The sequence below is a fragment of the Metopolophium dirhodum genome, chromosome 4 (genome assembly GCF_019925205.1).
Source record: "Metopolophium dirhodum isolate CAU chromosome 4, ASM1992520v1, whole genome shotgun sequence".
Taxonomy (NCBI): domain Eukaryota; kingdom Metazoa; phylum Arthropoda; class Insecta; order Hemiptera; family Aphididae; genus Metopolophium; species Metopolophium dirhodum.
In genome coordinates this window covers 10,130,870-10,154,046 of record NC_083563.1, presented here as the reverse complement: position 1 = coordinate 10,154,046, position 23,177 = coordinate 10,130,870, and the positions used below count along the sequence as shown (strand labels likewise).

Below are 23,177 nucleotides of genomic sequence, written 5' to 3'. Positions count from 1 at the left end.
CATTTTGGTACTAGCAGTAGCGCATTTCAGGCACCAATCCCAATTTCGGTCAAACATGGAAATACTAAACAAAATTGCCGAGGGTGACCTCATGAATGTGAATTGACAGCTGGCGTCAGAGGTATGTATCTAGTTGGTAACTATGAATTTTCTATCGTCATTCCAAACCATTTTGTCATCTTTACAATATTATTTCATCCTTAGTCAAAAATCATACAATTTGGAATCAAACTACATTCTATTAGTTTTTGATCACAATTTACTTTAGATGATAAACCAGTATACCACTGGAGATAAAATAATCTAATATTTGTTTCCATAATAAAATGAGGAATTTAATCATTATGAATGCCATGTTATTGTGATGACTGATTTCAAAAATTTTTAAAACCAGTAAATGTGTCATTGGTCATTCTGAGAGTTATAATATGATACACATTTTTTTTTCAATTAGGTATATTTCATCCATAATTATTGAAACTAACATTTCTTTTATTGCAGGAGCTGTTGTAAATTTTGAATTGAAAATTTTCAAAATGCTTTCATTATACATCTAGGCTTTGCAACCATACCTATCTCTTAAGTGAACTACTAATACAACAAGAAATTATCTCAGGTATATGTATATCCCACAGGCGAGTTGTAATATAGACACAGCACAAATTATTTAACTGTGGTAGGTATTATTTTATTATTTACTTATTCTGCTAATATACAGATTGTAAGTTTTTTCAATAATAATACAATTATATTATATTATTTTATTTTTAAATTTTGTATATATTGGGTAGGTAGGTATATGAAAAGACGATTGCAGACTGCAGTAGGTAGGTACTAGGTAGTCAACAGCAAGTTTACTACTATTTATAAATATGACATATAAAACTTTAAAGATGCATATTGGCTTAGATGCAAGCTGATTTAACGTTGGATTTATATAACACTCCATTATTCTGCCCTCGTCAAGAAATATTCATAACATCCAGAAGTAGACACACCAGCTGTTATGAACATCTAAGGGCAACATATTGAAGACATGTAAGATTAATATTGAACCATGATACTTTTTAAAGTAACATTTTTCTAGTATAAATTATTGTATCGCGTCGAGTTTGGTACCAAAATGTTTGTCTTGATGTGAACCTTAGTCGGTACTCGGTAGTCCTTAAATATAATATAATATTACCTATACCTTGTACAGTTTACTAATGGTACTATAATATTTATAATATTATTATTTTTATAGTTTATATTCAGACTTAAGGGTGATTACAAATTACAAAACCATGGACTATAGGCATAATAACTATATCAATATAGGTAGTCTATAATATTTTATTTATTTTAAGTCTATGGGCAAAACCGACGGTGGAGGAACAACGTTTACACCGGTAGAGTGCGCACCGTTGTACGGTGTTGTTAAAACGGTGTTTACAGAATAATAGTAGGTCGCACTCTCACGTGTTACGGTTTCCCGGCAAACGCACGTATATATAATCGCGATCGACGTTCCGCCTTCGGGGACTGGGTGCGGCGGCGAAACGTCAGTTCGGCCGTATGGCTCTTGTGCCGACGCGTCGATGGTGCTGGGGGGAAGGGGTCGTTGTCTCTGGCGGTGTGGTACGGTTCGTGTTCCCAAAGAACGTGAATGTACGTACTGCTCGGACGAGATACCTCCCCCCATTACCGTCCTGCGTGCGCGTGGGCAACATTAGGAATCTTCAGAAAAATTATAAAAAAAGGACTTCGCGATGTGTTACATTGTACGAAGTAGACACGTCGCGTTGTGTGCAAAATTGGTTCCTATAAGCTAGTTCTGCCAGCGATGCTCAACGGGGTGCAAATACCGTAGTGTGTCGGTGGCAAGCCTGCTGGAATCAATTCCAACGTTAGCCGTCGCTTGTGTACCTAATTCCGTCTCCACCAAAATTTTTGTTCCAATTTATTTTTTTGTAATTTGTGGAAATTCAAGTCGCAACTTAAACTGAAATATGTAATTTATATAAAAAAAAAAAGGAATTTTGGAATTACCATTTCCACGGCACTGCCATCCAATTAAAATGCCGTGTTGACGTGTGTGTAAATTCATAATTATCAAAAATCATTTATTTTAACAGTGAACACCACATCATTAGGTTTTTGACTTTGCATTATTTTTAGCTTTATTGTATAGTTTTTTTGTATAAAGCTTTTTGAACACAAAGATTGAATTACGTACCACGATTTCAATTTTAAAACCTTTATGTTGTTGTTTTTAGATTTTTTTAAATTTTTATGGTTTTTATGGTATTTTTATTTCAAATAATTTTTTGATTTTCATCTTATACATTTTTTCAGATAATGTTGAGATTTAAATGCATTTTTAATGTTTTTTAGTGTTATTAATGTTATGTATATAAATTTATATTTTTGGCACTTTAAGATATAACCATAACTTATATAACATATTGCATAAATAATGTATTATTATAAATAAATATATAGGTATAATTCTAACGACTTATTGCATTCCTTAATTTGTATTTTAATCGGTAAAACTATGTATAACTACATACGTGTATACTATCAACATTTAAACTAGAAATAGTAACACACACTTTAAATTTAACAGTCTCAAGTATTCAGCGTACTTTTAACAGGTTTAATGAATGCGAAAATATATTAATTTTTTTCATATATTTGCTGTTTTTGAGACAATAAATAGGTATCTACCTGCACCGTCAGTGTTGATATAGGTATGTATATGCAATATGCTATGTAGCTATGTGTATTTTTGACGGAAAATTGTATAGAACATTATATAATATAATATATGTCATAACGTATTAATTTTTTTAGTAATACTTTAAGTATAGTAAGTATAGTATAGTAGTATTTAATATTATGTATTAGGTATAATTATATAATAATATTATGATATCATGTCGTTCAGCGGCGATCGTCGTATGGCGGTGGTAGCGCTGCGGCGAACGGGCTGCGGTCGATGTTCCCGGCGGACCGGCCGAACCGGACTTCCAGCCCGTCCACGTCCACGTCGTAGTGGCGCCTGGGTATTTTGTTGTCGCCGGGTGTGTACACTTCGCCACGACCGAACCGGATGAAGTTGGAGTCCCGGCGGCCGAACCGGATGAAGTTGGAGTCGACGCGGCGGCCGACGGCCGATGACGGATCGCGGCGCTTGGCCACCGCCGATGCAGATGGCGCCGTCCAACTGCAGTCGAACGCCCGCCCGAACCGCATGAAATTCTTGTCCATGGCGCTGCGCCGAGTCAACGGGTCCACCGGCCGCAGGGCGAACCGCTTGTCCGCGGCGGCCGTGTCGCCCGTCCCGTCGGTGACCAACGCGGCCAACGTCAACGTCACCGGCAACAGACACAAAAGCATTATTGCACCTGTAAGACATAAGAAAACGGCCGAGCCGAATCGATTATTTCAATAAGGCTCGTTCCCAAGCTAACAAACTAATTGAACTCTGTTCCGAGAGAGGCTTCAGTTAGCAAATTTGATCTAATTTGTACTTTGGTGGGTCAAAAGAAGAACTTTCTAAGTACTTTTTAAAATAATCGGAAAATAATACCTATAGATTTTTTGATAATTGTTACCTATATTATACTGTTTCTGCTCGGAATCGTTTTCACCGTATACAAATATTTAATTATTTATATTGAATTCAAATTTAATACCTACATATATTATTACAACGACTTACTCAATGACGATGTACACACTCGACACCTATACAGCGCGGTTACATACTTGACGGCTTTTAGATTCTGAGCGAAACGATGAATGTATTGATTTTACAATGATGTGTGTTTTTTTAAAAATATTTTTTAATATTATTTTATTTTTGTGTCTGTCATCACCTTTTAGGACAGTAAAAGTGCTTGGATTTTCTTCAACAGTAACTTTTCTGATAGAAAAGTGAAACTAGTTGGTACTTTGGGGGGTCAAAAGTAAAAAGTTCCCAGTAGTTTTCAAAAGCGACGTGAAAAACAAAAGAAAAATTAAGGAAAACGGGAATTTTTACGCAAAATCTGTTTTCGAGAAAATCGATTTTGGTTTTTGGTGTAACTCTAAAACAAATGACCGTAGGGACATGAAATTTTGACTGAATGTTTATATTAGCATTTTCTATACACCATAAAATTTTGAAAATATTTTGACTCTTTTTGAGCTGTTTACGGACATTGTCAGTTTTCAATTTTTTTAGTTTTTTTTTCTATAAATATCAATAAAATTTTATCTGTTGAGTAAAAAAGTTTGAAAATTCAATAGAAGGCTCCTAGGTTATTGTTTCAAAGGCAGATGAAAAAAATTAAAAATCCTTAGTCACAGTTTTCATTTATAAGCATTTAAAGTTCAAATTTTGACAAAATACTGAAAAATCACGAAAATTAGCAAATTATTTTGAGTTGAGAATTCATAAAAATTTTTCTTTTTAAATCTAAGATTTGAAAATGTAATATAAGATTACTCATAAGTTTGTCTACCTTTATCAAAAAAAAAATGTCTACAAGAAACTTAAATTAAATTTTTATGAGCGTCTGAAATTTATATTTTTACAACATTTGATATTCACTCGATTTCTCATGTAAAAATTTTCTTATTTTATTGTAATGAAAAAACGAATGACTGTAGATACTTGAAAATTTCACTGAATGTTTATATTAGCGTTTTCTATACAGCATAAAATGTTGAAAATATTTTAACTTTTTTGAGCTGTTTACGGACATTGTCAGTTTTCAATTTTTTTAGTTTTTTTTTCTATAAATATCAATAAATTTTTATTTGTTGGGTAAAAAAGCGTGAAAATTTAATATAAGGCTCCTGATATAACGTTCTAATAGCAGTTGAAAAATATTAAAAATACATAGGCACAATTTTTTTTTATAAGCATTTAAAGTTCAAATTTTGACAACATTTATCAAATTTATAATTTATTAATTATTTTGTGGTTAAAAATTTATAAAATATTTAACTTTTATGGCTAAGGATTGAAATTTTAAAACAAGGCTCCACGTAAATAGATTATATATAAATTACTTTATTCACAATAATATCATCAAATATACTTGGTAATATCATAGGCTGACTGACCGTTTTCGCTCAGAATCGTTTTTCTTATACAATGATATTATATCATTGAATTCAAATTTAACACCATCCATTACAGTGACCCACTTGTAACCTACTGTACAGCAGAGCGACATCCACTTTTTTTTTTATTGATATCAGTTTCGAACAAAATTTGCTTCATAACAATGTGTCACACATTTTTGAAGCCAACCAATGATGACATTTGTTCAAAACTTCAAACTAATGTATCAAACAATGTTCGGGAATCGGGATGAGATTGGTTGCATTAAAACGGGCCCTTACAGTGTTAAGCCGGACTATTGGTTCATATATGGACGTGTCGTGAGAATGCCTATAGTAAGGTTATGCCTGGCTCTGTATATCGCGGTGCGGTTCGCCTAAGCTCGTCTCAGAACCCATCTTTTGGCGTGAATCAGAATATTACCACAACAGTTCTATATCTTATAATAATAATTATAATATATATTATATTGGCCCGAACCTATCAGGTAACTTTTGAATGTCTTGGAAAATGCACTTATACAGCTGAAACGTGTTAAGTTATATGCACTCACGTGAGAACAAAATTGGGAAATTAATATTTACTGGTATAACTATGATATGTTATATGTTTATAAACAATTTAAATGTTCTACACTATAATATGTACATCATCCCACTCCCACCTACTTGGATTTTCGAAAATTTTCTTCACTTATATTTAGTATAAATTATATTGTATAGTTTATATAAATTGGTTTTCCTGTTATCAAAGAAAAATAGTGGTGGGGGGGTGACTTGATTTCTGCTCTACCAAAAGTATTTTTTTTTAGTAAAAATATGACTTACAGTATAGCGTAGTTTAAATTTCAAGAGATTTGTTGTATAGTTCTAACATTCAATATATTATTATTATTTTTATTCATCATTGAATTGTTCATAGATCTAAATATCTAATTTATAAAATTTATTGATATTAAAACAGGCTTAAAAGGTAAAAATATAGGTATCATATTAAAAAACTCGTTACGCTCGCCAACCACCCTACATTTGGACAACTTCACGGATATTTTACCTTAAATGCTTTTTATATTTCAATACTTATATAACTTATGATTGTAAATGTTTTTTTTAAAATTATTACTATTAATATTATTTTGGTTGCTATGACAATGTATCAGTATTCAGTGTTTTATATTAATTATAAAACACTGAATAATAGTTTATTTATATCTTTTTACATTGTATACTACGCATCAAGCAAAGAGTTTAAACAAATACGAAATTAAAAAAAATATTTTTACAGTTTAGTTATATTAATAAATTATTTATAAAAATAATAGAAAACAATTAATAGTGTTAGGTAAAACCATGTATTCTGCCTTTTTCTTTTTTGGTTAACCCTGAATTGCAGGCTATTTCGTTCACAAATATTTTTGTTTAATGTATCAGAGTTCAGCTAGTGTAGCCAAAGTGTCACAATTTTTTATACTACCAAAAACGCATAAAATAAATAGTACATAGTTTTCCTTTAAATGGAATAATATGTTGAGCATGTAACGTGTTAACCATTAAATTATAGTTTTTATTCGAGTTTATTCTTGAAACTCGTAAAAAAAACAGACCCTTTTCCTGTTATGAAGTATTGTGCCAATACGCCGTTTCCGTTTAAAAAGTAAATTGTATATTTTTAATATACAGCTATAGACAAATAGACATATATAGACGCCATAGTAAAGTGCTAAAGTTGTCATAGTTGTCAATTACAAATAATCCAATGGCATACAGCATACTTTAACATATTAATTATCTCAATTGAATCAATTGTATACCTACTTATACTTTGCTATATCCATAAAATACACACAATATAATATTATATATCCCTTATGGCTAATAGCGTACACGATTTGTGTATGTAAATTATCTCTATACATTATACCAGTCAATATATTAAATATAGACAAATTAAGTTAATCAAACACACATGATTATCACAACTTTTAAAATGTAAATATTATTCATAATATAGGTAGTAGAAACTTTTAATTCACACGTGACGTGTGACGCCTGTATCAAGTACATTGGTATATTAATTTATTAAAACAGTGCTACCTACTAAAAATTTTACTTGGTAAATTATTATCAAAAATAAATATTATAAATTATAATTAATTTTATATTACAAAATACATAGTAAAATGTAATTTATTAAGGTCAATACCTAGATACATATTTATCAGATTAAAAACATGGATTTTTTTTGTTTGATTAATTTAGGAATTTTTAGTATTGGTAGATTAAAAATGTATGATTTTAAAGAATTACCAAATAATTTATATACTGAAAAATAAATGACTTAGATTCATATTCATTATGCTTTTTTTTTAAATCAGTTCCCAACAAAAATGGTTAGATTTAGGTAGATTGTAAGGAATGGCACAGATATTATTCCTCTAATACAAATCATGCTTTATTGCTGTATATAAATAGTTCAACATTTATTATAATGATTCATAATTCATAATTTCATAGCTTATGAAAAATAATTTCTATAATGTTACAGATTAGCTTTTTTTTTATGAATCGATTTTACGTTACACTTTTCAGTCAGTATATTTATTGACAATTTTTTTTCTCTGGTTACTATGTATATTATACTCTGGGATACAATTATTATAATGCCTATAGTTATTGTTTTACTTGGTTTTTGAATCAACTGCAGTATAACACACCATAAAACAACAACACTGCGCAGTGCTATAAAAAACGAGAGACGTGTTAATCTTAATAGTACTCATACATAGTATATTGGCATACACCGCAAAATATCGAACAAATATCTTAGGCATGCACTTGAAGGCTGTATTATTATTATAGGTATATTTATATATGTTAAGCAGTTTTAGCGGGATATGATATTGTGTCAAATCTCTCTCCTTAAACTTTTATAACCAGATCAAGTGCCCGTAAACGTGTTACAAACCACCTATACCTAAACGTAAGTACGGCAGCCAACAATAAAATAATATAATATCATTAATATTATACAGTATACCCATTACGGCATGGATGCTATGCGTATTGTTATTTATACGTCTCAACAATAATAATATATTAAGCTATAGGGGGACCAAGGCTAGAAGTAATAGATTTCACAATTTAATTTCGTATTTCTAGCACAGTTGTTTTTTTTATCTATAGTGGCGTTTGTCAAATGTATTATATTCTAAATACAATCTTGAGAACAACTTATAAAAAAAAAATCAAATACTTGAACATAATATATGAGGTCGAAATTAATTTTTCGATTTAAAAATAAATAAATATTGAATTTGTGATAACCATCGGGGTTGGTTGTAATACCATCTCGGGGTTAGTTGTTACAGGTAAATTAAATGATAAACAACATACAAATATAACTTAGTTTTCAATATTAAATTTGTATCAAATTTAAAAACTACTCAATGAAAATAAATTAAATCCGTATAAATAAAAAACAAGCATTAAATAAAATGTAATAAATTTAAATAATTTTATCTAAAACCAATGCATTAATAATATAATATTATGTATGGTACACACATATAGCGAACATAAGTGTCTCCTAGTTTCAGAGTTATTAACATCATTGCGACAACTACAATATTATAATATCTATGGCCGACCCGGTCTCCCACACATACCTATATATTTACAGGGTACCTTTACGCGCTGCAGTGATGACACATTTATTATTGTCGTTTGAGGGTTACGAGATTTCAATCACCCCCGTGGTCACATCTACGGTCGGAATACGTGGTCTGTCAAAACTTATTAGTTCCGTGGCGTCTATTTGGGCAATTACCGTTGCAATATTATTACCGAATGAATAATGACCGCCGTAATGCGACGAATTAATAACGGCCTGCACACAAACCGGCGCGTTTACATTATTGCGTAGGTATAGAACACGCACCGATATACTTCTACCTGCAGCCTGCACCTATCTGCCTATATATATATATACATACCTACCTATATATAGGGTTAGGTACCTATATTACTGACTACCCGCTCTTCGCCCGCCGCGGACGAGGAATTCGCCACCGCCGCCGCGGCAACGTGAAAAACGACCCATCCCGGCGGAGGTGTTTCATTTTTTTATAATTAAGAAAACAACGACAAAGAAAAATGATGCGTTGGTAGTATAGGCGCGCATGTTATTTATATAGAGTTCATCATTTTTCATTTTCCGTTAAATGTTTTGCATTTTTTTCCTTTTCCGGTAAACGCAATTATGTATCGAAATCTTATAACACAGCGTGGCGTGTATATTATCATATAAATAAGCTTTTTTAAAAAAAAAATCTGAAACAGAATAGTTAATTCTCTATCACATCCCCGCAAATGTTATCCCACAAAAACGAAAACCCAATGGCGGTAATTGAAGTTCAAGTGACAAACTTTTAATATTGCCCAATAATCGTAACGCTTGTTACCTATTTGGAAACTATGTAGATGTGCATTGTGCATGCAATCTGCGAAGCAATTTTATTTTGCTAAAGGCATATATGGAATTTAACTATATATGATGCATAATTTATGAGTACATATTGTACGATAAATATTTAGGTAATCGCCAACCATAATAGCCAATAGATACTATAAAGTATAATATTCCCATACGATCAACAACCAATAACAACATATGTGTCGTTCATGTAATTATCTTTATATTATGATATGATAACATATTATAATTAATATACGAGTATTAGATCAGTCCGGACGGAAGTAGAAAATAATAAACGAAAACAATAGGATTATCGTCAAGTTTTAAAAATAAATCTAAGCCACAATAAAAAATATTATTGTCACTTTATGATATAAAATTATTTTGTAATTTAATGAAAATTATTATTATTTGATGTTCATGTAGTTCGGTAATTATTTTGATGGCACTGTCAACAGTTTTTTACTCATACCACCCAGATTAGGATGACTATACCCCGCACCTCAGGGTACTGCAGCGTGAGATAATCATAATCCTGAAAATTCGTATGAAAGTTAATTAGTGATACTATGTTAGGCCTTGATCCTAATATACAAACACTTGTAATTCGTATACAAAACATTGTTTAACTAGGTCAATAAACAATTTTTTTTTAATTATAAAATGTAGGTACAGTTCAAATTATTATACATATTGTATATTGGTTAGTTAGAAATTAAAATGAAAAATAAATTAACAACATACCTAGGTACTTAATGTATATAAATACCTAATATCTTATTTATACTATTATCTTTTGGGTTTTGTTTATAGAATTGTAGATACGTCAAAGAAAAAAATTGACAGACATTATTTATTATTAAATTTTTTTTTTTAATAAATTGATGAAAAATGTTTTTTTAAAACTTTTAACCAGACCAAAGTATTATTATGGGTAGTGGCTACTTTTATACATTTTTAATACGAAATGCGTAAACAAAATAAGAGATGATATTTGAGTTCTTTTTATTTGAAATATTTTGTTTAAATTAGAGTTCATAATGTACATTGGACAAGTAATTTTAAGAAAGTAGGTATAAAGTATGATTTTTTGAATAATAAAACATCAAATCATCTTTCATTCTTTCCTATATACAATATACATGTTATACTTGAATAATATATGGATATAAAATATAATATGTTTTATACAATATACATTACATACATTTTGTTCTTTAAAGTTTTTATAAATGATATTAAAATGAAAGTAAATATATTTATATATATATTGAACAACATTAATAACCTCAGGCTAAAAGTTGTTTTATATGAAACCATTATATTATATTATGTATATTCTAACTATGTATGTATACCGAGATGGTATGTACAATTAACAATCATTTGTATTTTGTCAGATATAATATTTGAAAATAGTATTATATGTAGTATTAAAATTGTATTATTGTTTGTATAGACGAATATTTCAAAGTTAAATTTCCATATAAAATGTTGTTCGTAGACCGTAGGTATATAAAAAAAAATATATTTATGCATATTAGGTATACACACATTCAATTTTGTATGCAATGATGACATATTATTATGGTTATAATCAGGGGCGTCATTTGAGTTGTTGTAGGGTATGCATACCTAAAATTGATCAAGATTGTATTTTGGCCTGACTATAATTTTTCTGCGCCAGGCAAAAATAATCTTCTTTTTTTATTGGTCTTAAGTATCGGAAATTATGGCTATGTGATATTATTATTAATGTATTATTAATTTATTTAAATGAAATATAAAAATGTACAGTTTATATTAAATATTTTATGTGTGATTGAGGATTTGTTTTATATACACTATTTATATAGGTATACTGACAATGTAATTTAGAGCTCCTGGGCTCCCACACGAATTCTCTCAGTGTTTTGAAAAAATAAAAATAAAATGTTTTTAGGTACAATACTGTTTATAAATATTTAAATTTAAGTTTAAATGATTGTAGTACTAACTTATAGTATTAATACTATTTATTAGATTTACAATATTGATAATATATTAGATTGTTACATGGAAAATATGAAGATTGTTTTGTAATTGTTTGTAATAACTGCAGTATAAATGTATAATAGGTAGTAGGTAAATTAATACAATATATATTGGCCTGATTTTTTTGGCCTTCTTAGTTGTTAGCAACCTTTCAACAAGGTGGAATTACGCCGCTGGTTATAAATTATAATACAATAATACATTGATACATACCTACCAAACTAGACCAACTATACCTAAATTTTAAATTATATTTAAATTAATTATTTCTCGACGTAACTTTTAACTGATTTTCAAATAACAGGTATGAAATGAATAGGACTTAAATTACATTTTGTTCTATCTATTTATAAGTATTATTTTCATAGCATATATTTTTAAGCTACTTACCTAATTATAACATCTTCATATGATAAATTAAAAACGTATTATATGTAAAAATTAAAATATTTTTTATAATATTATATCATAACTTATTACAATTTGTAATTGTTCAATATTATAATAATTTGGTTGACGTATTGTTTGCAATGAGCGGCAACTTTTTTATTTATAAAATAATGATTTTAAATGTTATACTTTTTGCGGCCTGACACCTATAATTTATATTTTATACTATTTCTTACACTTGATATCATTTTAAAGAAAGTAAAACAAAAAATAATTTTGAAAAGTTGGTGTACATTGTTGATAGCATACCTATAGATACTGTTATATTCTAATAAAAAAACTTTAAACAATTATTTACTATTCTTATTAACAAAACTTCGATGAATCGGTGGAAACGTCACTTTTTTATTGACACAATGCTTTAGTTGTCAAACGAGAAGATAGTGAAAAGTATGAATCCTATATGGATTGTGTTTTGTGAGATAAGAAAGGTTTTGGATAAAGAGAATATGGAAATAAACTATTGGTAAAGTTATATTTTATTTTATCCCTTGGTAATATTCGCGAAGAGCGATAAAATCAAAATTAAGACAAATAGCTTTATAAGTTATATATACCTACTAACTTTATAAGGTGGGTCGTATACCGCGGATGTGTCAGCACTCAGTATACGCATATCCAACCTGTCTCGTGGTAATTGTTTTGAATCAAAGTTTAAAATATGAGTTTGCAATACGTAATTGTAAAACAAATCTATTTATAGGTACTTGTATAACAAACATATATAAATATTGTATCCATCAAAATCAGCCCTGGAACCTGCGCTACACAATATGTCAAACAAATTATATAGTATTGTTAAATAAAAAATTGTATTATATTAGGTATGACGTTTCTGGTTAGGATATAGGTTAGCAAATTATATCGTTAGCTTTCATTACCGTGGTAAACCGAACGATTTGATTCATTGGTACAAAAAATAACCAATTGAATATGCCCATTCAATTATTTATCATTTGTTGTTAAGATAACATATTATAATATAATGCTAAAAATTATATTATATATATATATGTATTATATTATAATATGTTTTCAATATAACGGTTAAAGAAATTACAATTTTTGATGTTTGATCGTTAAGGCATTCTTGTTTACTTAAAAAACAAATTAATGAGCACAATTTATATTTTTAGTAATTAACTAATCTTATGGTCTGTTGTTTGTTTAATAATACTCGTATTACAATTATCTTGATGGCCAGGCATAAACAGTTTTCTTTTATATTCTTTTATACATTAAAAGACAATTTTAGGGAATCATGATCACGAGTTTCTTGAGATAAACAAAAACAGTAAATACAAACATAAATATCTTTGTCTAACTTTCAGTTAACGTCTTAACATAATATGCGAATTTAAAAAAATTCTTTTGGAATCTACAATATTTTGACTTCTTATTATTTGAAATCACTTCTTCTATATAAGTAAACGTAATATTATGTAGTTAAGGTAGTTGGCAGAATACTTGAAAAATTACAATATAACAGTCTCATTTTTATTTGAATTTAAGTTAAACTTTTTTTTTCAATATTAGTCTCATATAGATATTTTATTTTTTTAGTCAAGTTAGAAAACAGTTGTACGCCGTTTTAAATCGACTATGTTTGACAGAAAGTGTTAATGCCTTAAATCTTATGCCATCATCTAAATAGTTTGAAAAATAAAAACAAATATTTCAAATGATTAATAAACATAACATAGTTATTTAAAATGTAAATATAAGAAAAGCGTAAAACTATGCATAAGTTTAAAAACAATTTAAGACTGTATAAGTTAATTAAAGAACATATTTTCCAATCAAGTCCAACTTTGACGGGATTTGAGCACGTCTCATAAAATATTATACTGGAATTTATTGTAAACTTGCAAAAATGTATGATAAATGTCTATAAATAATAATAACAAAGAAATCTTGAAATGGATCCTATACATAACTTCGCAGTTTAGCATTAATAGGGATAATATTTTATACAGAAATTAAATTAAATATATAAATAAAATTATATAAATATTTAATAAATAAGTTTAAATTGCAGTACGCGTGGATTGAGTTTTAACAGAAGTTTTCATATTCTTTAAATTACAATATTTATGTCAACAATTATTTAACAATTAAAATATTTTACTTTGAAATATATATATACAGGGTGATTCATTAAGCGTAAAACACTCATTATCTCAAAAAGTATTAATGTTTTCAAAAATATTTTTTTACATAGTTTCAAGTTGTTAAAAAAAATTACTTTTTTATTAAAAAATTATATTTTTAAATATTTTTGATCCTTATAATTTTTTACGTTTTTACTTTTTTGAATCACAGCATAGAGTTTTAATTTCATTTTTCTAAGTATTTTGATACATAAATATCGAATTTAGGACGAGTAGTTTATGAGTTATAAGTATTTAAGGTTTAGACAAGCGGAGTAGTGGACAAACATTTTGTAGGGTAACCCCATACCACTCCACTCAGCCCATCTGAACTTTAAATGCTTATAACAGTTATAACTCATAGACTACTCGCCCTAAATTAGATTTTTATGAATCAAAATACTTAGAAAAATATTCTGCTCTGGAATATTAAATTAAAACTCTATGCTGTCATTCAAAACAGTATAAAACTAAAAAAATTATATAGATAAAAAATATTTAAAAATATAGTTTTTTAATAACTTGAAACTATGTAAAAAAATATTTTCAAAAACATTAATACTTTTTGAGATTATCAGTGTTTTACGCTTTATGAATCACCCTGTATGTGAAGTTAAAATTGTATATTGTAATTTAATATGAAATAAAAACTTGAAACGTTAAAAAATATAGGTATTTTCTCAAAAATATTGAGTTGTAATGACTGTTGAGAATTATCAAAAAAAAAAAACGGTAATTGTGTGATATAAACGATATTACAAACGATAAACATTACAATATTGTATAGTGATGTTACAAACTATATGAAAAACAAATTGAATATTGCAAATACTCGAAACAATAACCGATTACCTAATAGTTTAAACTAAATAATTATTTCAAAAAAATAGATCCAAAAATATAATTATCAAAATCAAAATTCATACTGAAATAAATAAATGATAAATAAAATGATTGATTTACCGGCATTGGTGTCACCGGCAATTATAAAATCTTTGTTCGATAATTTCGTCATAGTTTATCAATATTTTGATTTTTATAAGTTCAGTCTATAGTCTCGGTATAAAATTAGAATAGTTCGGTTCGGTTTGGATATCAGATTCGAATAAAATTAAATACAAATTGTAAACTGTTCAACATCATTCAATTTAAAACTTCGATTCATCCTTAAAAATTACCTAACAATTAACACCAAGAAGTTACTCTGCTGTATAGTAGGTTTTTAGTGTACCTCGTAAGTCATCATTAAGTCAATTACCTGCTATAATAGATGTGTTGAACTTAATGATGATAGTTGATATTTTAAAATTTATTTCTGTTAATATTAGTAATTTATATTAATGTTAGTAACTAGTTATGCAGTAGGTTGAACTAATTTTTGCCAATAACATCTTAATAAGTTTAAAACATTTATAAATTGGCAACTAAAATGATAAAATGAAGACTTAACAAAACATTGTAAATCACTTAAATAAAATAATAAATAATATGCATATATAGTATTATCTACGTCTATATAGGACCGTCGGAAAATGCGATAAAATACGCTTTATTATTATATTGACGGTAATTACGGTTTTTAATACGTATAACTTCATTATCAGAGGTTATTACAGCTACCATAGTAGCCTGATTAGTAGGTGCAATTTTTTTTTCATATAATATATGATTATTATGTTTGATTAAATTTTCAAGTATACCTAGGTGGTATACTATTTCTACTTAATAAGCAGTGGTATTCGCTTAGGCCTCGAATTTCTGAATATACATTTCTGTATAACCAATTTCTGCTCTCTACTCGCAACCTCTTCCTCTCACACATCACATAGGTATATTCATGGGGGGGGGGGGCTAGGAGGGTCACTTGCCTCCCTGCAATTTCGTGCTTGGAATATTTTGTATAAAATAAATGCTATATGCAATTTGCCCCCCCCCCCCCTTAAAACCATTGCGCCCCTGTAAAAATATATATGGGTATACTTGAAACTTACTTGCATGTCTATATATACAGTGAGACTTCCATAATATTATTACTAAATCTCACGGGGAACAAAAACTATTCTTATCATAGAGAATTTCGTTAAATATAATTAAATTGATTTGGTTCTAATTGTGTTTGGTCCTAAAAAATATTTCGTTAAACAGAAAAAATGGAAGTTTCACTGTATATAATATACCTACAATATATACAGTATCATATTATATTATTATAATATATATTTTAATGTCTTACCGCGAATGATCTTCACGTATATATAATATTATACAATGAAATATATATAATATATTACGCGTAGAGTGTGCGGGATTGCTGAAGAATATTATTCGAGTGTAGCGATCGAGGAACGACGACGACTCGGTGCAGGTATATTGTACTACGTATATATTATATGAATATTATGTGATAATAATATAATATTATAGTTGGAGGTCCGCGTGGACAGCAACAGGCTGGTACGACGAGTGGGTCGGTCGAAGAAAACACACGATGTGATCGTATGGGAAAAAAAATGCACTCGAGTGACCGCTCAAGCGGGTCGCAGGGCAAAGACTCAAAGGTCCGTTTCGGTGCGGATCGGGCGCGTAAAAGCCGAAAAGGCTGTGTTCCAGCCTGCAACGGGAGCGATACGACGGCGACGATCAGGACGACTCGGTTGTCCCGCGGGCGACGCGTGCGGAACGGCTACGGAGGCGGTCGGCCGGTCGGCGCGCGCCTTTTATTGGGATACGCGGCGCGCGGTTTGTGTCACGTTTTTACGTTCGTTTTCTCTCAGTTTTGGGCGGCACGCATGCCCCCCGCGGGGACCCATCGCCGGGCTCCTCGCCAAAAATAATTTTGCCGAGCATCTGCGAATCGTCGCCGCGGTGCTGTATAAAAGTCGAGATAGTCGGCAAAACGAAATAGAAATGGCAATAGGCAATACCTACCTGTATCGGAACGATGACAGTAAAAAAAAAAAACCGTTCGTACGCGAAAAGAAATCCGAGAAGAATCAAGAATCACATCCAATGTACCAAAATGTTTTCCAAAAATAATAAGTGAAAACAGCGCGCCCCCGTCCCCCGCGGATTCGTAACGTGGCGGAATATTATTTATTAATATAATATAGGTATAAAATTATACGTAATAATAATATATGGCTGCCAGCAGGCTCGCCGTGTTCTAATATTATGTGTTTCCAGCGCATAATATTTTCGGTTTCCCATTACCGAAAACGGATACGGTTTTATTCGTAAGAGAAACACTTTTAATTGGACGTATATTATTATTATTATTAATATTATTATTATAATATACACCAACACGACTATAGTCGATAATCATATTATACGTTGGTTGCGGTTATAATTAACGACCACCGGGTTATTTTATCATCACATGTATTATAATGTTCGTAAGGTTTAATTCGATATTATGCTATTATACCTACTTAGTTTTCGAGCGACAATATCACGGATACAAAAATATAGATTGCCTCTCTCTCTCACTCTTGTATATAATATGTATTAGAGACAGGGTCTAGTTGTCACACAGGTTACACTGGTCGGTTGTCATAATGTTAAAACAATTCCAAAACTATATAGAATATAGATGTTATGTACGTATTTGTGTTCGTTATATTTACTGTAAATTATCATAATGGATATAGCTAGTCATTTTTATCTCGACTAAAGGCCGATTGTCGTATGACGAATTTGAAGACGAAAAATGAAATTTAAGTCTGCGAGTAATTTTTTTTTTCCGTAAATACATTAATTATTTATATACTTTGGCTATATATGTGATAATATTATATTGTTAACTTGACAAATAAATATTGTATTAACGTATGTATATTTTGGTGTGTAATTATTTTCGACTGTATTGATAAGTGATATAAATCGTAAATTTGTTATCAAATAGTAAATTGAGGTTTGTTTTCACAACATATGAGGGGTTGGTTTTCACGTGTTTGTAAAAGATTCAATCTAAATATGTTTAATTGTGTTACATTTTAATAACTTGTTGTTTTTTATTGATGGATTTAGTCGATTTGTATCAAGTAGGTAATTCTAAATTTGACACAATTTTAACTCGGACATCTAAAAGTTTAATTTCAGGGAAAAGTAAACCCGTGATGACTAATGAATGATATATGTGAAAACCAACCAGGAAGAATTATTTGATTTTTTCTCTAGTGAGTTCTCAAGATAGTATATTTTGAAAAATGTGACAAGAAAATAAAATTGCAATTAAAAAAAAAAAATTAAATAGTCAAAACTATGACAATTAGCCCCGGTCTCCTTACTTATAGAGTGATCTCCACATGCGGACTTTAAAATTGAGATGGTCGATTGACAGTCACTGTTGTGTCGAACTTCACGCGATCCTTCAAATACAACTTCTAATTTGTTTATTCATTTACATGTCCACAGTGGCGGTGATTCGACACTCAGTTTTGCCATAGGTGTCAAATTTCATTACATATTCAATAGATTTAATGTGTAAAAATTCTAAAAGCCCATAGCAACACAGAGTCGGAATACAAAGAAAACTCGAATGTTGGTATTATATATTATTTTATTTAGTAAATTATAATGGCGACTGTGCATAATCAACATACCGGATTTTTGCTCGCACAAACGTAAATTTTTCTTCTGTGGCAGCGACGTGAAATTGTTAGTCTATAGATTGTATACCTATTATTATAAGGAAAGGACACACCGTTTCATATTACTCGTACCAAACGTCTGTTAATACGACAAACCTGCGCTACAACTTTTACGGCAGACATTCAGCTAACAGTGTAAGTCCGTTTGCTCTTGTTCATATTAATAGTATAGTAAAACTTTGTTTACAAATCGGGCTTATCGATTATTAGTTATTACTTATTAGATACGCAAACATTTCGGTCAATAAATAGATTAGTATACCAATGATTAAGTTAGTAAACGGCGTTTGGAATAGGCAAATGTGGTACATATGTGTGTAGAATCAATGTGTATGACAATATCAACTCTATAATATAAAATATACAGTCTATAACCACGTCATAATAATAATTGTATAATATTATAAATGTAACGAATTTCAAAAGTATTAAAATAAAAATAATTCAGTATTATTGTTTTAAATATTTTCATAATATAAACTTTAGTATTTGACATAATAATATAAAGGTGTACAACACCTTTAAATTGAGTAAAATATTATGTTCCTATGGGGAATGGGTACAGAATACATTTTAATTCTGTTTTTTTGTTTGAAATTTAAAAATTACTTTTTCAATAAAGTTTCTGTTATTATTTTTTTCCATACAACATGTCTTTTATTTTCTATTTGTATTTGACTCAAAATTCAAAGCAAATTAGTGTCTTTACTGAATGACTTATCTTTACGTAACATACTTTACTGAAACAAATTTTTATATAATAATAAATTTAGATTGACAAACATTGATTTATTTTAGGAGAAAACCTACGTTCATTTTTAATATTTTTATAACACGCATTCATATCAATCATATTCATATCCTGTTTATGTTTCATATAGTTTTTTACTTATCTATATTTTTCCCTGTGAATTATGATACTATACCAAAATAGTACATACGCAAGTTGACTTCGTAACTGGATCATAATAATATAACTCCCACCATTCATGTAAAGATACATAATATTATGAATGATGTATTACACACACACACACACACACACACACTCGCAACTTAAAGTAATTATAGTTACTAGTATTATTAGTTTATTATATTGGTCATTATTATCATTGCACTGAATTACAATATACTCACATAAAAATGACAGACATTTATAGTGAAATTATAATTTAAATTCAAATCTATTAACAATACCTAATAATATGATGGTTGAAAAACAAGTTTAAAGTATTATAATTTGCTAAGGTGGGCAACTCAATGAAAAAAATTAACTTATTACTCAAGTTGAGTTAAGTTAAAAGAATACAAGATCGATAAGTTAGAAGTAAACAGTTAACAATTCATAAATTTAACTCGATAAGTTAAAAGTTTATATGGTAAATAATACTTTTTTAAATTAGTATCTGGATCACATACAGAGTGACTGCGTTCTTTCTAATTTCCTATATTTTTTTTATTTTTTTTATTTTTAGAATTGACTTTATTTGAAAAATTACGATCTATACAGTATGTACAATAATACCTAAATTATTATAAACAATTTTATTGATCTTTTATTATAACGTACTGTGTATTGTGTATATATATATTATATCTATATATTTTACTTTACATGATTATTAAATATTTAAACATCTCAATTGATAATTTAAATAATATTAATTTTTTTATATCAAATAGCAATTTAAACTTTAAAGTCATTTAATATGATGCCTATCTAATCTATTACAGTCTAAAATATATCTATATACTTACAAAATTGTTTTATCTAGAAAAATATTTGTATTATTATAGTATATTTTGGGTTGTTTATTTTTATTTATATATTAATATTTTCGTACAAAACCATAAAAACGAAAAATTTCAAAAAATGTTTAAACTTATTTTTTAATCAACTGAGAAAAGCAAAGTTACTTCAACTTTTAATTATTAAACTTGGTAAGTTCATAAGTTGATTAGTGAATTAAGTAATTAGTTAAGTTAAAAAGTTAATGCCTATTATTTGAGTGTAGGTGTACGGATATGGTATATCCCTTACCTCTCGTGTGTGTCCACGGATTTGTCCAGTTGTGTTTTGTAAAGCACTTCAATACCTACTAAATCAGATTGCCAAACTTCAAACAACTTTTGTGCAATACAATATCTTTATACTCTGTCAAAGAATTTTGTGGTAGAAAACATCATATGATATCGTTCTCTATTTACACTTACGTTCTACAAAACTAGCCGATTACTACTAAACCCTGGCTTTTATGTTATAATAAAGGAGAAATTCCCAAGTTAACGATTTTCATGTAAATATTAACAAGGTACCCATTAAAATATATTATGATATTTAAAACCGAAATTATAGGTGACCGCTCTACTTTACAGTTATAGGTGTCGAGTGTACCTCTTAATTTATTTAGTAAATCACTTTAATGTATTAGTTATAAATTATTGCAAATGAAAAACGATTAATATATTAATATGATATAAGATGGACTGTCAGCATATATATATTTTGATATTGCTGTATTAAAGTCATTTAGTTTACCATTAATATTAAGGTAGGTTGAATATCCACAATTTTTACCGAAAACATTGCATTTATTATAATATAATATTAATAATAAATATTTAAATTATAATCATGGTTATGAACTTTTGAGTCAATACCGGCTTACCGAATAACTTATAGTGAATAGGTTCGTGGTATAAATAGGGCATATAGTCAATATAATTAAATTAATTCAAATATTTTGAAAATTTTCTTGTATATAATTTTATAATTATATACAAGTTAAATAACTGTTGACAGATATAAACTTAAAATTTATTAAATAATGGCCATAATATAACAGCAATATGAAATCTTGTATTAAATTATTTACATTAAATTTCTTTGACCGAGTAAAAATATTTTTATCGATATTTATTGCAAAAAAACTAAAAAAAAATTGAAAATTTCACATGCTCATAAATAGTTTAAGATGAAAATATTTTGAAAATTATACAATTATATTATACTACCTACCTATAATATTACAATTATAAATGCTAACTTAGGTAATCATTTGGTGAAAATTTCAAGGACCTACGGTTATCCGTTTCTGAATTACAACAAAATAAGGAAATTCATTTGATCAAAAACTCGTTTTGCTCATACTTTCTTAAATTTTTATTTTTGTTTTTCCCGATTATTTCAAACAGTACTGGTAATTTTTACCTACCAAAAATACCAACTAGATACAATTTTTTAGAAGAACTCACATTCAAAGTTGAATATCAAAGCATATTTTCTACTATAAATCGTGTATACATACATAAAACAAAACATACGTCGTCATTGTAAAATCAATACAATATACATCGCTCCGCTCGGAGTCTAAATTAGTTGAGTTGTATCTATACTAAAGATTACGATAATCACTTTCAACTCAGTTTTTATTTACAAAAAGTAAAGTCAGTTTTTTAAATTTGAAAGCTCTGAATTATTCCTCTCTATGATTAAATTTAAATATATGGCATACGGAGTTACACGTGGATACCGGTGAACATTACATACGTTACCAAAATAACATAGGTACCAAAGACAATTTTTTATTTTTTCCAAAAACGTGTAAATTATTCATAGTTTGTGTGTGTATTTCAATTAATTTAACTAGGTATGTAAAGTCACTTTAAGAAAAAAAAAAACCATTTCAAACTAAATCGGAAGATGTTCAATATAATTTAAACGTTTTAAAACTTTTACCCATAATGGAAATTGTATAGACAACATTGTCGTATTATATTTGTATTCCAATAAATCATATTTAACAATGTGCTTATATTATGTATTTATATTTTTTTTTTTTTTTTGTAAAACTATCAAATGATAATGTATGGACGAATATGAAAGGAATATTTTAGTTATTTTATGTGCGATAAGATAATTGTATAAACTAATAATTACATTATAATAATAAAATATGATTGTCATGATCTGCGAAACTGGAAAATATATAATAATCATTTTAATTTGGAATTTATCTATTTCGTATCTTAAACTCTTTTATAAAATAACTTACTAGGTCTTTTGTGATTTGCTTTTAATTATTTTTCGTTCAGTAAAAAATTATTGAATTAGTAGCTTAAGCTGTAATAAGCATGTGTCGAAAAAATACTACACTACTATAATCATGAAAATCATGCACCTACAGGGACTTGGCTATGCTTAATCATTATTCATTAATGCGGATTATCTTGTCTATATGAACTCAACTAACTAATTTTACACTAAACATATGTAATAGTATTTATTCTTTTACGATTTATTATTTCTAATTATAT

At 28.6% G+C, this 23,177-nt stretch overlaps 1 protein-coding gene across 2 annotated transcripts; it reads right to left on the bottom strand.

Annotated features, from left to right (window-relative positions):
• Positions 1-2,859: 2,859 nt before the first annotated feature.
• LOC132943089 (FMRFamide-like neuropeptides 1) lies at positions 2,860-16,939 on the bottom strand. Of its 2 annotated transcripts, none has more exons than XM_061011891.1 (2): positions 16,442-16,939; positions 2,860-3,392 (listed from the first exon to the last, which is right to left on the bottom strand). In XM_061011891.1, the coding sequence occupies exon 2, from the start codon at positions 3,382-3,384 to the stop codon at positions 2,929-2,931; it is 456 nt and encodes a 151-aa protein (XP_060867874.1). In that variant the 5' UTR covers positions 3,385-3,392; positions 16,442-16,939; the 3' UTR covers positions 2,860-2,928. The 2 variants fall into 2 exon arrangements, with proteins under 2 accessions (XP_060867874.1, XP_060867875.1); XM_061011892.1 differs by lacking the exon at positions 16,442-16,939 and adding an exon at positions 15,467-15,560.
• Between the last annotated feature and the right edge of the window lie 6,238 nt (positions 16,940-23,177).

Excerpts from the sequence above, each read along its gene's own strand:
- LOC132943089 (XM_061011891.1), bottom strand. The coding sequence starts at position 3,384 with ATGCTTTTGTGTCTGTTGCCGGTGACGTTGACGTTGGCCGCGTTGGTC.